At 32.4% G+C, this 16,788-nt stretch overlaps 1 protein-coding gene across 1 annotated transcript; it reads right to left on the bottom strand.

Annotated features, from left to right (window-relative positions):
• Positions 1-88: 88 nt before the first annotated feature.
• On the bottom strand, positions 89-9,118 carry LOC111703451 (uncharacterized; the record flags this gene model as incomplete). Its single annotated transcript, XM_023475388.1, has 8 exons — positions 9,058-9,118; positions 7,139-7,203; positions 6,291-6,404; positions 3,648-6,074; positions 3,500-3,583; positions 1,266-1,481; positions 364-469; positions 89-270 (listed from the first exon to the last, which is right to left on the bottom strand). Coding segments are annotated over exons 1-8 (3,255 nt in total), but the record flags the coding sequence as incomplete, so codon positions are not given.
• Positions 9,119-16,788: the final 7,670 nt, after the last annotated feature.

Raw genomic sequence — 16,788 nt, forward strand, 5'->3', positions numbered from 1 at the left:
CTTCTTCTTCCTCCTCTTCCTCCTTCTCTTCTTCCTCCTTCTCTTCTTCTTCCTCCTCTTCTTCTTCCTCCTTTTCTTCCTCATCTTCTTCTTCTTCTTCTTCCTTTTCCTCTCCTTCCTGTTCTTCCTCCTCCTCTTCTCCATTTTGATCTTCTTCTTCTTCATCCTCCTCTTTTTCTTCTTCTTCTTCTTCTTCATTTATTTCATCTAGTTTATCTTGTTCCTCAGTGTCCACAGTTCCTGGAAGTTCGCATTCTCCAGTTGAAATACCTGCAGTACAGTTCAATTACTAAAACTGTAAATACATCAAAACTGGTTTATATTTTTGAACAACAAGAATAGATGTAATAAACTATTATGTACCTGAACCCGGTCTGGATTCTGTTGGAGAATCTTCCTCAAGTGGAACTATTGGACATGTATCTTCAGAGTTACCAGAGGTTTGAATATAAGCTTTGCTGGGATTATTCTAAAGATAAAGAGAGGTTTAACTGACTTAATTTAAAGTTACTTTATAATTATTGGGTTCAAAAGATAATTTAAGAGCTAGAAAAGTATACAAACGTGGTTTATTTAAAAAGGGATTGATCCTGCTTTCATAGTTAATCGCCTTTGTTAAACAAAAGACATGTTTCTCATTCCATTTTTTTAAAAAATTGAAGTTCAGATAGAATTTCCGATTGCTTGAAAATATCCAGAGTCAAAATTACTAAAACATTAATTAGTTCTATTAGTTCTATTAACGTTGTTATGAAGACGACTTTAAAAATCAGTCAAGTGCCATCAGTATTTCAGTCTTTAAGCTTCTAATTTTCTAATTTATTTTTGAATTTTGAGTTGAAACATTTAAATTATCATTTTTATAGATTTATTTCGTACACAAAGTTAAAATGGTACAATATTATAAGACAAAAACAAGAATAAAGTATAATATGTAAATATTGATGTATGTTCATGGCACAGTTTTTATTTAGCTGTTTCCATTAAGACTTAGGTTTTGCAAGTTTAGAATAAGAAGAATAGACACAAAGTGACTGAGTTTTTGCCACAAATTCAAATTTTTTTATTCCTATATCTAGGCAACCTGAAAGTATGAACTTACTATTTCAAATTTAAAGTATTTTAATTCATACTTTGAAATTTCAAAAATATAGGGATTAAAAAATCAGAGTGTGGAAAAACTTGAAATAGTGTTTACATTTCATGATATATCCATATTAAGGACAATTTATTTTTATTAAGTTAATAAATAATTCAAGACATACCTTCCTTGAGCAGCAAGTTGAGAGAACATAACGGAATCTCTTACTACTGAGACCCAGGAAAACAAGAATGATGAGACCCATCCATGAATTAAAGATGGAGAAAACAGGATAGAAATCTGTCATTTCTGTTCCAGGAAACTTGACGTATGCTGGGAAAGCAAAGAGCCAAACCATAACAAACAGGAAGTTTGTGATGAGGAGTCCTTGACCCTGCGCCTGTATTAAAACATTATTGATTACAGAAAAAGAAATTGTTTAGAAAACTTTATTGGAGAAATTGTGAAGAAGTTCAGAATGTCTAAGTCTACGGCGTTGAGTTGCTAAAATATTGGAATTGGAAAATCAGAGTTTGTAGCAAATACTCAATTCCTATTTTGTACTGCGTAAATGAGGAATAGGACAAATCATACCTACAGTGTGGGATACCCTAATTTAAAACTCAATGCAAACTAAGTTGTGCAAAAATCTATCAGTATTTTGCCAATTACTCCTTCTAAACTTAAAAAGAGTGTTCGCGAAAAATGAAAGGGGATATAGGCTTAATGCGATAAAAAAGCGCTTTTGATCGCTACTAATCTTACTTCTATCTGTTTCGTCTATAAGGAGAAAATTGTTAAAGACGTCTCATACCGAAGAACGTAGTGTCCATACAAATTGAGAAAATTGCAACATACGACTTAGACCGTAAAAAATCAATTTAATTCCAAACAAATCATTCAGATATTACAACCTATGGTCATCGATTATCTTTCGCCACATGTATATATAGTTTAAATTTATAATATTTTTTACTAATTTGTTTCGAATTTGATTATTCCTCTTTTCGCTTGCGCAACTATCTAAGAATGCCGCGCACCACTCACATTTTTCGAAATCCGTTAAAAATGTTTTCTAAAAAAATAAAATATAAACAAATTAATTAAAAATATTATAAAATATAAACTATATACAAATGTGGCGAAAGATAATTGATGACTATAGGTTGTAATATCTGAATGATTTGTTTGAAATTAAATTGATTTTTTACGGTCTAAGTCGTATGTTGCAATTTTCTCTATTTGTATGGGCGCTACGTTCTTCGGTATGAGACGTCTTTAACAATTTTCTCCTTATAGACGAAACAGATAGAAGTAAGATTAATAGCGATCAAAAGCGCTTTTTTATCGCATTAAGCCTATACCCCCTTTCTTTTTTTGCGAATACTCCCTTTAAGCTAGAAAGAAGCGCGGTGAATATTCAAACAAAATGTACATGTCTAGGGCTACACCTACAATCAAGTATAAGTGAGTTTACTGGAGCACACTGTTCTAGTAAGACAATTCTACATGTTTGTTTCAAGGATAACAATTAAACAAATTTTAAGATTTGGAAACTTTTCCAATTTTTCTGATGGATTTAGGAAGGATGAGATGCCTGCTCTAGATATCACTTTAAATTGTCCAAAAAACATCAGACACAGCTATAGGTCATTGTAAAAAGATTAAATTTGCGAAATAAGTTATTTCGTAAATTTCAAAATTATTTGTTTTGTAACATCAAATACTGTAAAGTCGTCTTCCTATTCCACAGTTTTCTGGTTCTCAGTGTTGGTAGTTTAATCTATTGTTAATATTATGCAGGGAATGGTTTGAAGAAAAACAATATTGTGTATACAGTTTGTCTCAAAACATGGTCGTTTATTGACCATAAAGAAAAGAAATGTCGTCTTTCTGAGATTTTACTATAATTGTATGATACCAACCTTTAAAAATATTCTAAAGATTTTTCCTCAAACAAACAAAACCGAATATGGGACAGTAACAACAAATAAGATGAATGATTGTCGTGTTTGTTCCTTATGTTCTTTCTGACCGAAAAGGATTTTGTGATTTGTGAATGCATTATATGTTTAAAGAAACTTATTTCTTTCACAACTGGCAGCAAACCCAAATTTTCTAATTCTTTATCTTTGGAATTAACTAAATGTCCTAGATTTTTGATATTTCCAAATTTGATCAATCAAAAAAAAACTGCTTTTGAAATATCAAAGATTTACACCATCAATGTGTAAAGATATAGGGATCAGAATATTTGGGTTTGAGGCAAAAGTTTAAATCCGTTGTCTTGATAGAGATTAGTTGGTTGCCTAAAATCCTTTACTGCTTTTCTAATTAAAGAAAAACAAATGTGACGATTGCATCATTCGGGTTCTACTCTCATGGTTATCCAGGACCATTTATCTATAAAATACTTGCCTGCAAATCCTCAACCACATCTTCCTTTCTGGTTTGTGGAGAACTTGCATTCAATATCACCACTGCACTCAATAGCAGAGCAGTCTGAAACACGATCATCATTAATATTTCGTCATGTTTAATAAATAATTACAATTTTAGTACTAACCCCAAGTGCAGCATAATTCATGATCAGGAAAGGCATCTTTGTCTCGTTCTCCCAGCCAATGAAAACATTAGGATCTGTTCCAATATCATGACCATACATATACCAGGTGAAACCCAGGCATAGGAATCCAGCTCCCCAACCAATAGGAAGATACGCTGCAGTTTTCCCTCCGACAATTCCAGCTGTGATTGCTCTGAATTCTGCAAAAGCTTCCATTAGCTGGAAATAGCTTCCAGTAATGTAGAAGAAAAGGATTAAAGATGAGAATGCAGCGTTGATATGACGATCCTCTCGAATCAGGTCCAGCTCGGATAAGAAATGGAAGAAGAGAGCAAACAGATAACATATTCCAGTGTTTAATCTCAGTAAATGGAACATTTCCCAGAGATGTTTGTTTGCACAAATGATGATCACAAATATTAACAGACTGAGAATCGAAACTCCAAACCCGATGTATCTTGACACCAGCAGCCATGTATAGTCATGCTTTCCCTCTGGTTTCACAATTTTCTCAGCAGCTAATGCAAATGTCCCAAACTTGGAGCACTCACATGTTGTTGAGTCTTGTTGGGACATAACAGTTGTGCAGCCATCAGCATCCCATGCGCCAAATACGCCAATGTCAGGATTCCACATCACGCAGCGTCTTGTATCTATGGAGGTTTTGATTTCATCCTCATGGAAAAGAACTTTTCTTCTTGCAGTCTCTCTTGATGTATGGTAGAATTTGATCATTATAGGAGTATATTTCAGGTCTACTGGTATCTCCTGGCATAATTGTGAGTCTGCTATTGTTGGATTAAAGGTATCATTGTTAGTGATTATCTTGACCGAAATGACTTTACTGTCAATGATGAATCTCTCTGCAGTAATTGATACTGGACTTCTTCTTAGCGGTGCAAACATGCCGTAGCAAGGATAGACAGAGTACAAGAATGTAATTGGATTATTTAAACAATTGGGTTCACTGGCATACATATCTGTTGGCATTGAAATAATCTCCTTGGGATTTTCCCAGTTTTGAACTGCAGCTGTCCATTTCCCTGGGGGAGAGGTATACGCGCCAACATTATACATTGATCCTTTCATTCGTAATCGACTCATTGGCATTTTTTGAATACTCATGTAGAGCTCATTGGTTGGAATATGAACAACATATTCTCTTGTGGTTGAATTATAGTATTCTGTATCATCATAGAACGATATATTGGCAGATGACATAAATGCCAATGCATAGTTTTCCAGTTGCTGAACATAATCTGAAGATCCAGGTAAATCATCATCTTCTTGGACTATTTTCCATCTTTCAATATTCTCAGGCTCACAAGACATCATTTTTGCAGCAGTTTTGATATTCCAGAAGCGTTTGTCAAGATGTTTTGGCAATGCTCCATCAGAAACTCCATCTGTTTTCAGAAGTTCTTGATACGTTGCAACCAAGGCCAGCTGCTTTCTCTTCTTCCTTTCCTTCCAAGGTAGGGTTTGAACACCTATGACGCTTATTGCTGCTGCCTGACCACTACCTCCAGGCGCAGGTGCTTGTGTTGCAGGTGTACCTGCTCCTGCTCCTGCTGCAGCTAATACTGCAGTGGCAGGACTTTCTGGAGTATTGTCAAGAAGTTTTCCCGTCAGAGAACCTGCTGCAGCAGCTTGATCTGGATCAGTCATATCCACAGCTTTTAACATTTCTGCAAACTTTTCCGGTGTCATTGTCTCTAGATCTTCAACATAACCTCCCATGAAATATAATGTTTCATCAATGGACTTTGTTTTCTCTAACTTTCTTGTCCAAATTGCCATTTCATCGAAAATTGCATCTTGGTGAAATGCAAATCCTTCGGGCTGGGATGAATCTAATTTGTTATACTGACATCCAAATATCATGACTGGTGGACCCTCAATACCCCCAGGTATTGGGTTCCCGGCAGGATCCATGGCTGGTAAACTTAACTCTGGTAGTTCCGTCCAGCCAGCAGCTGGTCTAGCCAGGGGTAATATAGACTGTCCAACCTGTTCAAGGTTAAAGTATAGTATCAATCCTCCTCTTTCTATTGGATCAACAACCTTGGTTGTATCTAGATCTGGAGCAGTCCATATTATTCCATAGTTTGTCCAGGTTTCATTAACCACAGGGCCTCGAACCTTCAGCTCCCAAACATCATCTCCAGTGCTCACAACAGCCACCACATCCATCCCAATGTGATAAAGAGCAAATCCAGGTATTGTTTCTCCTGTCGTAGCATCATAATCAGCTCCTGTGCCAACGATGTACTTCTTGGTGAAGGCGCTGTCATCAGGTGGTTTGTCAATGATGTCTCGGTCATATACAGTCTTCTCCCAGATAGAGAAGGAGATTCCTTGCAGACAGTTCTTAGGATTTCTGATGCAGAGATCGCTGTTCTTAGCAAAGGTTCCATCGACAACACACTAATATAAATTTGATATATTAATATATAACTAATGTGAAGAATCACACCCATATTCATTCTTCTCAAGGGTGAAGAGACTTTAATTGTTACTCATGAGACTTTGCCTATAAAGAAGCTCATCCCGCATTTACTACGGTACCCTTTTAACCTTCATATGATCATGTAAAATCTGTCTGTTGTAAGATTTAAATAAAATAAAGAATACAATTCTTACTTTGTCCTGGTTAAGTTTAAGAGAAGGACCAAACCCAAAAGGTCCTTTAGATGGTTCTTCATCAAACGTGTTTAAACCTCCAGAACTTAAATAGGAAAATATGTATGATAATTTCTGAATGCTTAGATTAAAAAAAAGATAATTATGTAAAAGGAATTTCCAATTTATTATTAATATTGTTTTTCTTAATACTATTATTAAATATTATTATTATTATTATCATAATTATTATCATTATTATCATTATTATTATTATCATTATTATTATTAATATTATTATTATTATTATTATTATTATTATTATTATTATTATTACTATTATTATTATTATTATAGAGTGTAAAGATTGTTAGGAAATCTAAGGTTGGAGTGTAAAGATTGTTAGGAAATCTAAGGTTAGAGTGTAAAGATTGTTAGGAAATCTAAGGTTAGAGTGTAGAAATTGTTATGAAATCTAAGGTTGAAGTGTTAAGAAGGTTAGGAAATCTAAGGCTTAAGTGTAAAGATCGTTAGGAAATCTAAGGGTAGAGTGTTAAAATTGTTAGGAAATCTAAGGTTGGAGTGTTAAGAAGGTTAGGAAATCTAAAGCTAAAGTGTAAAGATTGTTAGGAAATCTAAGGTTGGAGTGTTAAGAAGGTTAGGAAATCTAAGGCTAAAGTGTAAAGATGGTTAGGAAATATAAGGGTAAAATGTTAAAATTGTTAGGAAATCTAAAGTTGGAATGTAAAGATTGTTAGAAAGTCTAAGGCTAGAGTGTAAAGATTGTTTGGCGTTTTGGAACTAGTTACCCCTGAAATTCTAGAATATATTTTGTAGACATCTCCTAATTACAAACTGTGTCTATTTACCATATGGAGGTAGGGTAGGCAGTACAACGACGTCATCGGGGGGCGGGATCGTTCCTGATAATTAACTAAAAACAAGGATAATAAACAAACAATTAACGAAAAACAATGATAATAAACAAACAATTAACTAAAAACAAGGATTATAAACAAACCATTAACGAAAAAAATTATTTAGCAAATAATAAACTATAGCTCTACCATATCGTCAAGGTGTAAAGATTATAACTGAATTTTTAAAAATAATTAAACATCTTGGAGCCTATTAAGAACTCCGACAGAGAATAGGTTTAACTATTCCCTTCGGTTCAAATCTAAATATTTATTATATTCGTATTCAAATCTGATTTAGATAAGAATACAGAGCCCGCGATTTGAAAGCTTTGGCTCGAGTCGCAATTCCTTAAACCCAGCTTTATGGCCCAATCTTAGACTTAACTCTGACGACAGCTTGTGTCACGTGATTGACAGCTACAAGATCTTAGGATCGACTTAAGGAGTTAGGACCAACGAAAATATCCGACCCTGGTTGGTTTTAGTGGAGAATAAGACTCGATGATAAGTCTTGTTCTCATAAAAACCCGGAATCCGCCAATTCCCTCCATGAAAATCCGCCAAATAGAAAATTATAACGGTTTTTGAACTCAATTCTATGGAAAATAAGATGCAGTTAGAATCCAAAAGCTCAAGCAGTAAATAAGACCCAACGACAGTTTAGACTTGAGTCGTATTTTCTTGAATTTTTGAAATCGCCGGCTCTGGTAGGCTATATATTTTATCATATTTCTATTAATAGAATACAATAAATCTACAAAATATCTTTATAGTTTTCTAAATTAAACAAAATTGGTTCAAAATCAAGAAATAAAAAAAGGACTGTAATACTCCCGATATGTTCCACCATTGTCTTGTCTTCTAAAATATTTAAAATTGAATAATTGAATAATTATTTAATATGTAAAATTCCGACCAATAAAGGTTAAAAAAGTTATAAAGAATCTAGAAAAAATTATATAATTAACCATGAACTTAAAAAAAATTCAGCGTTTTAATCATTCCAATTTTTATCCGATTTTGAAAAAATGACGTGTCCATAAACACATATTTACATGTCTATATAGAACTAAACACATTAAACTTGACAGAAGGAGAAAGGTCGCAGCTCCTTTAGTTTTGATTTCATATGGAAGTATCGGGGCAAACCAAACCTTTATTCGAGAAAAATGAAAGAAGTAATGATTGATTTCAATCTTACGTTTATTGTACTTTAGTTTGACGTGAAAGAAACTAAAATAAAATCTATGCTTTTAAACTTTGTTGTTTACTGGTCAACATTCCACTAAGCCCAGTGTTAAGGGTTGTATCTATGTATGTTTCTATGTATCTATGTATACCGTGTATCTAGGTATACCTCAGTATCTATGGTTAAAAATAAACAAACAAATCAAATATTTTTACAAATTTTGCCCTTTTCTTGAAAACGTCCAATTTGATCAAGAAATATCAAAAATGAAATATTAAAAAAAATTGTTTAAAATGGTTGTAAATTGTATAAGATTGGAAAGCTGTATACAACAAAATAGGTAAAGCATGCTTAAAGCTTTGTGTATACGGTATTAATATTTAATTAAGATCCCTAGATACCAGCCACTGTACACACAAACACATCCACACTATCACAATATTTCGACACTTCATACAGTCATATGTAATTCATAATTTTATATTAAACATCTTTATTAAAGGGTTGCTTAGTTTACCCTGAAGAAAAATATGGAAATTAGTTTACCTGAAATACGGAAATTATTTTACCTGAAATGCGGAAATTAGTTTACCTGAAATACGGAAATTAGTTTACCTTAAATACGGAAATTAGTTCACCTGAAATACGGAAATTATATCCTTCACTATGAAAAAAGTACCTTGGGAACCCAGCTTTATACTTTTCTGGTATTGGATATGAATGGTCTGGTGCAGGTGCATATCTATGGTCTGGTATTGGATATGAATGGTCTGGTACAAGTGTATATCTAAGGTATACCTGTTGCTGGTATTTAATATGAATGATCTGGTACAGATGTATATCTAAGGTCTGGTATTGGATATGAATGGTCTGGTACAGGTGTATATCTAAGGTCTAGGTATTGCTGATATTATGTATGAAAGGTCTGGTGCAGGTGTATATCTATGGTCTGGTATTGCTGGTATTGGATATGAATGGTCTGGTACAGGTGTATATCTAAGATCTAGGTATTGCTGGTATTATGTATGAAAGGTCTGGTGCAGGTGTATATCTATGGTCTGGTATTGCTTGTATTGGATATGAATGATCTGGTACAGATGTATATCTAAGATGTATCTATTGCTGGTATTATATATGAATGGTTAGAATGGTATTGCTGGTACGAGTGGTTTTGGATATGAATGGTCTGGTGCAGGTGCATATCTAAGGTCTGGTATTGGATATGAATGATCTGGTACAGGTGTATATCTATGGTCTGAAATTGGATATGAATGGTCTGGTACAGGTGTATATCTAAGATCTAGGTATTGCTGGTATTAAATATGAATTGTCTAGTAAATGTGTATATCTATGGTTTGGTATTGCTGGTATGAGTGGTTTTGGATATGAATGATCTGGTACAGGTGTATATCTAAGGTCTGGCATTGGATATGAATGGTCTGGTACAGGTGTATATCTAAGGTCTAGTATTTCTGGTATTATGTATAAATGGTCTGGTACATGTGAATATCTATGGTCTGGTATTGCTGGTATTATATATGAATGTTCTGGTGCAGGTGTATATCTATGGTCTGGTATTGCTGGTATTGGATATGAATGGTCTGGTGCAGGTGTATATCTATGGTCTGGTATTGCTGGTATTGGATATGAATGGTCTGGTGCAGGTGTATATCTATGGTCTGGTATTGCTGGTATTGGATATGAATGTTCTGGTACAGGTGTATATCTATGGTCTGGTATTGCTGGTATTGGATATGAATGGTCTGGTGCAGGTATATATCTATGGTCTGGTATTGCTGGTATTGGATATGAATGGTCTGGTGCAGGTGTATATTGTGTTTATATTAAAACAGATTCTGCAGGACAAGAGAAGAATATTAACTTAAATATTCAACTCAAGGAATTCTACAGAAACCAAGATGGAAACTATTGAATATTGAGAAAATATGATAAATGGAAACAGAAAAGATACAAACCACATTTTTTAGTATACTTAAATCTTGTTTTGTGCATTCTTTTATGTAAATCCTGTATCTTGTATCCTGTACGTATCCTGTATCCTGTATCCTGTATCCTGTATCCTGTATCCTGTATCCTGTATCCTGTATCCTGTATCCTATATCCTGTATCCTGTATCCTGTATCCTGTATACTGTATCCTGTATCCTGTATACTGTATACTGTATCCTGTATCCTGTATCCTGTATCCTGTATCCTGTATATCCTCTATCCTGTATACTTATCCTGTATCCTGTTTACTGTATACTGTATCCTGTATCCTGTATCCTGTATCCTGTACTTGTATCCTGTATCCTGTATCCTGTATCCTGTATCCTGTATCCTGTATCCTGTATCCTGTATACTGTATCCTGTACTTGTATCCTATATCCTGTATCCTGTATCTTGTATTCTATATCCTGTATCCTGTATCTTGTATCCTGTATCCTGTATCTTGTATCCTGTATCCTGTATCTTGTATCCTGTATCCTGTATCTAGTATCCCATGAGGCTGATTTGACTCCGGTATAAGAATATATGAGAACACTCTAATAGAACCACCGGAGTCGGACGGTTTAACTGTGTTCTGTGAATATATATTATATTATATATATATACCGTCCGAACCGGACCCATTAGCAATAAGCATGCAGTGTTACCCATAAAGGATGAGAATGTAATGGCAACATAAAACTTTAAATATATTGCCCTGGAGGTTTTAATAAAGGTTACTGCCATGGATAATGACGTATTAAACGGCTGGGAAAACAAGAAACACGAATAAAGATGCAGTAAACCAAGGACCAGAGAAAAAGAATGTATAAATTTCGTACATTTGAGTTGTCTCTGAAGTCTCATCCTTTGTGGGTAACTCTGAAGATGATTATCACAGGTTGTTGTAGGACCATAGACAAGAGTTGATCAGTTCAATATTATTTTATACCAACCGATTTTTCTTGACAGAATGCGTAATTTATAGGATTTAACCCATTTCAAACTGGTTTTCTATAATTTTCTTTGAGAGAATCAATTACTTCGTATATAGGTATTTTGACATAAAAACACTTAAAACTTAAAGGTAGTGTTCTCGAAAAATGAAAGCTGATATAGACTTATATCGAAAAATATTCGATGGTAATTGCTACTAATCTGTTGCGTCTATAAGGAGAAAGTTTTCAAAAACAACTAATACCAAACTAATAATACCATACAAATTCACAAAGTTGCAACATTCAACTCAGCTCAGAAGAGAAAAAATAAAAATGTTTAGAATAAAAGGATGAGAGATGTGTGAAAATAAATACTGTTATAATATATTTATCTTTACACTTGATTAGAAACTCATTTCACAGCTAAATGAATATACAATAATACATATTTTCCAATCTATTACAATCTTTCTATATTTATTTTGGGTTTGGCATGAACATTTATCTTTTGTCAATAAACATATGTGAACTTCAATGTAAATTACGAATTCAAGTAAAATAAAAATAATTCAAAAATGTTTAAATTATTTTATTTTGCAGAAAAATAAGTATAAGATAAACATGTAAGTCCACAAATATATGTAAAAAGTCGTATCATGAAACTTTCTAATCTTTAATTCAAGTCTGATATGAAGAAAAAGAGATGGTCAAATTTATGCAACATGACTGGTACGAAATTTTGACCTCGTATAGCTCATCCAATTTTAATCTACGAGTACGAGTATGAGAACATCAAATTTATTCGTTTATATAGATATAAGAAGTGTACATAGATGTCAGAAGTTTACATAAATATAAGAAGTTTACATAGATATGAGAAGTTTACATAGATATAAGAAGTTTATTTAGATGTCAGAAGTTTACGCAAATATAAGAAGTTTACATAGATATGAGAAGTTTACATAGATATAAGAAGTTTACATAGATATATGAAGTTTACATAAATATACGATTTACATAGATGATCGAAAACATGTAATAATAATAATCTACTTACTTTAGTTTGCCGTTAGAATTGATATTTAGAATACAATGATTAATACAATAATACAATCTACTTACTTTAATTTTCCGTTATATAGATATTTAGAATACAATGATTAATACAATAATACAATCTACTTACTTTAATTTGCCGTTAGAATTGATATTTAGAATACAATGATTGATACAATAATACAATCTACTTACTTTAATTTGCCGTTAGAATTGATATTTAGAATACAATGATTAATACAATAATACAATCTACTTACTTTAATTTGCCGTTATAGTTGATATTTAGAATACAATGATTAATACAATAATACAATTGATATTTAGAATACAATGATTAATACAATAATACAATCTACTTACTTTAATTTGCCGTTATAGTTGATATTTAGAATACAATGATTGCTGTAAGATTTATCTTAATCTCTTTGGCATTATTTTTAAGCAGACCGTCATTGCAGGTACAGAAAATACACCTCAGGCCGACTTTGAAGAATTTGAGCCGCATCTCAAATTCGAGACGCGGCTCAAATATGGTTGGCTCTATTTAAAATTGTATTATCTGTTTTGAGAATTTTGGCCCTTGTTCAATTGGAACCGGTTTTTTCGCGGTTCGGTTTAAATTCTTTAACTTCGGCCTCTGGTTTATTTTTGAAAAAGGTATTGAGTCAAATGTTTGCTTTTTTATCATGACGATTGTATAGATTAACCTTAAATGGTAAAATTTTGATATTTCAAATATTGATTTTTGGATTTGCATAGAATTAAAGGTCCACGACATTATATTGCAAGAATATGATAATCATAAATTTGAGTTTGAGTCAAGTGTTTAGAGTTCATTTACGAAAATACTCAGATATAAGTTTGAATGAAAACTTGATAGTTGGCCACGAACATCATTTTCTTACAAAGTTAAAGAAAATGAAAAGTTAAAACGACATTGGAACCTTTTAAAGTCATTAAGCAAGACTCTGTTAAATGGTCTGTAAACGTAACTTCAAGTGATTTTCTATTGAAAAAGCGGCAATATCCATCTTTAACAGCTTTGTCTGATCAAGTATGAATTAGATATCCATGTATTTGTGACTTACACATTTCTTCCTTTATAAACAAAAAAGAAATTATCAGAATTAAAGGCTTTTTTCAAGGCGGAGAAACGGCGCTATCTTCCACATTTTTGATAAAATCATGGTTTTAAGACGGTACAGTTGTAAATCTTTGAATGAAAGACAACTTAAAATTACGTGGACACCTTTAAATCTCACACGTACGGTTTGCCGCACGCTATATCAAACAGAATATCACTTCTAAAGGCAAAAACGGAATTTATAATATTGGTGTTTTTACATTTGAGAATGTTTATGCCATATTTTCCCCAATATGGGTTTGGTTGATATTAGAAGAGAAATGGAATTGAAAGTTTGGCCTAAACTGCCACTATATACAGAGGATAAGAGAATAAGTTTTGTATAAATTAAACTAGAAACTTAATTTCAATACCAATATCAAACAGACTTTAACTCTTACACCAACAAACTAATCCAAATAGTATTGAAATAGATATTTGAAAAAGAGAAGGGGGGGAGTAATGTGTTATTTTTTGCGCGAACCAATTTTTCTTCGCATACCTTCTTTAAAGACATTGAGTCTTTGCTACAAACTCTTATCCCTATATCTTTACAACTTAATGTCGTAGACCATCGGGCTTAGATGTTTCAAACTATTATTTCTGTCAGAGCAAATAATCTCAGTTTGAAATATCAAACTTTTACACCATCAGATTGCAAAGATAGAAAATTTGACTTTGAGGCAAAGGTTCATTTTCTTTAGTTTAAAATAAGAAGTATTTTCAGGATTTCTTGAAACACGGAAATCAAGTTCATAATAAACATTATCATGATGAACAGGATGAACAGGATGAACAGGATGAACAGGATGAACAGGACACACCTCTTGGACGTATCCACTATGTCTCTCGAATATGTAAACAGCTAGACCAGGAGAATCTACCCATAGATAAAGTATTAATTTTATAATTTTAATTCCTAAAGGCACTGTACGCGCAATTTTAAGTGATCCTTCATGCAAAGATGGCAATGCCCGATTTACAACGGAATCCTTGAAACCTTTTTCTGACTTGAAAAGTGTTTATTTCTTTTAAAATTCGGTGATGGTGATGGACCAAACCTCTGTAGAGTAAAAAAGTAGATGTGTGTTCCACATTTATTGAAAATATATTTCGGTCTGGGTTGACCCTCGTCAGTTCTAACGATATTATAACCATCAATATCGATTAAAAAATAAAAATGTAAAAAATCACAAGAAAGATTATTCAAAATAAAAATTTGGGCTGTCAAATGGACATAAGGGAAACGAACTCAGATTATTAAAAAATGTTTTAAGACAATTATTATTCCTTGAGATTGTTTCTTCACAAAGATTAAAAACAAACTGTGTAGATGTTTGTGAATAGAGTGGGGGTGTGGGTCGATCTAATTAACGAACTTTTGCGTAAGTTGGGGGGAGGGGGAGGGGGAACGGCTTGTTTAAGGAGGGGTATTTAAACCTTTTAAAGAATTGGACATAAAAAACTCGTTTTTTTTAAAACATACTGAATTACAGTTAACAATAAATAAAGACTATTTTTTTCTGTTCATTCCTCTGAGTTCAGTCATAAAATCTGTGATGTATTTAGATTCTCGTACTTCAAGTAAACTTCTTCCGTGATTTCTGTGATTTTCTTCATAGCTCTTCTAATAAAAAAGAAACCGCAAATAAAAAAAAAGAGTTCAAAGAAAATAAAAATATTGCTTTCTATTTATACTTGATCAAACAAAGCTTTCAAGGGTAACGTTATAAATCGGGCATTATTTGAATTACGCTTACAGTACCTTTAATCCAAAAACTCACATAATTTGTTAACACAAAGATCTGAAATGCAGTATTTTTTTTTTGTAAATACATCCTCTCTTTGTATTTTATGAGACATCTTCCACAGCCCTGTATAAATAAGAACTTGAAATTACATAATATAGGGTCTGAGATTAAACTTCCTAGAAAACCAGAAGAATAAGATCAGCTTCTGTATCAATCAGAAGTCAGGTTCATCGTCAATCAGGAATACAGATACATTAATATTTATTTAAACTACAATATTTATATAACTCAATATATAAACTACAATATTTAAATACATTACTATATAAACTAAAATATTTAAATACATTAATATATAAACTATAATATATAAATATATCAATAGAGAAAATACAACATTTAAATACATCAAAATATAAACTTCAAAATTTAAATATATCAATCTATAAACTACAATATTTGTATTTGTATATAGTAATGTATTTTGTATATAGTGATGTATTTGTATGTTACAATGTATTTTGCAGGAAATTAAGTATTTTGTATGTAATAATGTATTTTGTATATAACAATGTATTTGTATAATAATGTATTTTGTATGTAATAATGTATTTTGTATATAGTAATGTATTTTATATATAATAATGTATTCTTATTCTGTATGCTTATTCTGTATGTGTATTCTATGTATTCTGTGTCAAGTGATGTATTTGTAAAACTGGAAAATATTTCGGAAATCATACCTCCAGAGGAATACTATAGGTACATTAACTAACCTCTTTCAGATAAGTCTAAGACTTGTAAAAAGCTTTATTTGAACAGTTGTAAAAATCATCCTAAAGCTAAACCAGAGATGGAATTTAAAGAATTTGAGCCGCGGTTTAAATCTGCCAAAACCCGGTTTGAATTAAGCGCCGGCTTAAATCTTGAAACATTTGATACAATTTGAAGTGGAAGCAACCATATTTAAGCCGCGGCTTAAATTTAAACCACCGCTCAAATTCTTTAAATTCGGCCACAGGTCGACTTTTAAGCGTTGACATGGAGTAATTGAAAAAGTCCTGACAAATGTATTTTGCGAGAAGAAAGTGAAATTAAAGAATATTTCTAGAAAAACGAAAAAGAGGGGAATATCCGATTAACAACGGTACCTATTAAACCTATTAAACCCATTAAACCTATTAAACCTATTATACCTATTAAACCTATTATACCTATTAAACCTATTACGCCTTTGAATGATCATCCGTGTTTGTATCTCTAATTAAGATTTCGTTCTGTAAAACTAAAATGTATGCTAGCGTACAATGTGAATTCAACACAGCTGGATTTGCATACATTCCTCGAATGTGCAATGCGGTTTTTAAAAATTTTGAATGAAATTATATATAACTTCTGCCATTCATTAAAAGTTTATAATATTTCTGTAGATAAATAAAGGATTTCTGTAGATAAATAAAAGGATTTCTGTAGATAAATAAAAGGATTTCTGTAGATAAATAAAAGGATTTCTGTAGATAAATAAAAGGATTTCTGTAGATAAATAAAAGG

Source organism: Eurytemora carolleeae, unplaced genomic scaffold, assembly GCF_000591075.1.
Source record: "Eurytemora carolleeae unplaced genomic scaffold, Eaff_2.0 scaffold504, whole genome shotgun sequence".
Classification (NCBI taxonomy): domain Eukaryota; kingdom Metazoa; phylum Arthropoda; class Copepoda; order Calanoida; family Temoridae; genus Eurytemora; species Eurytemora carolleeae.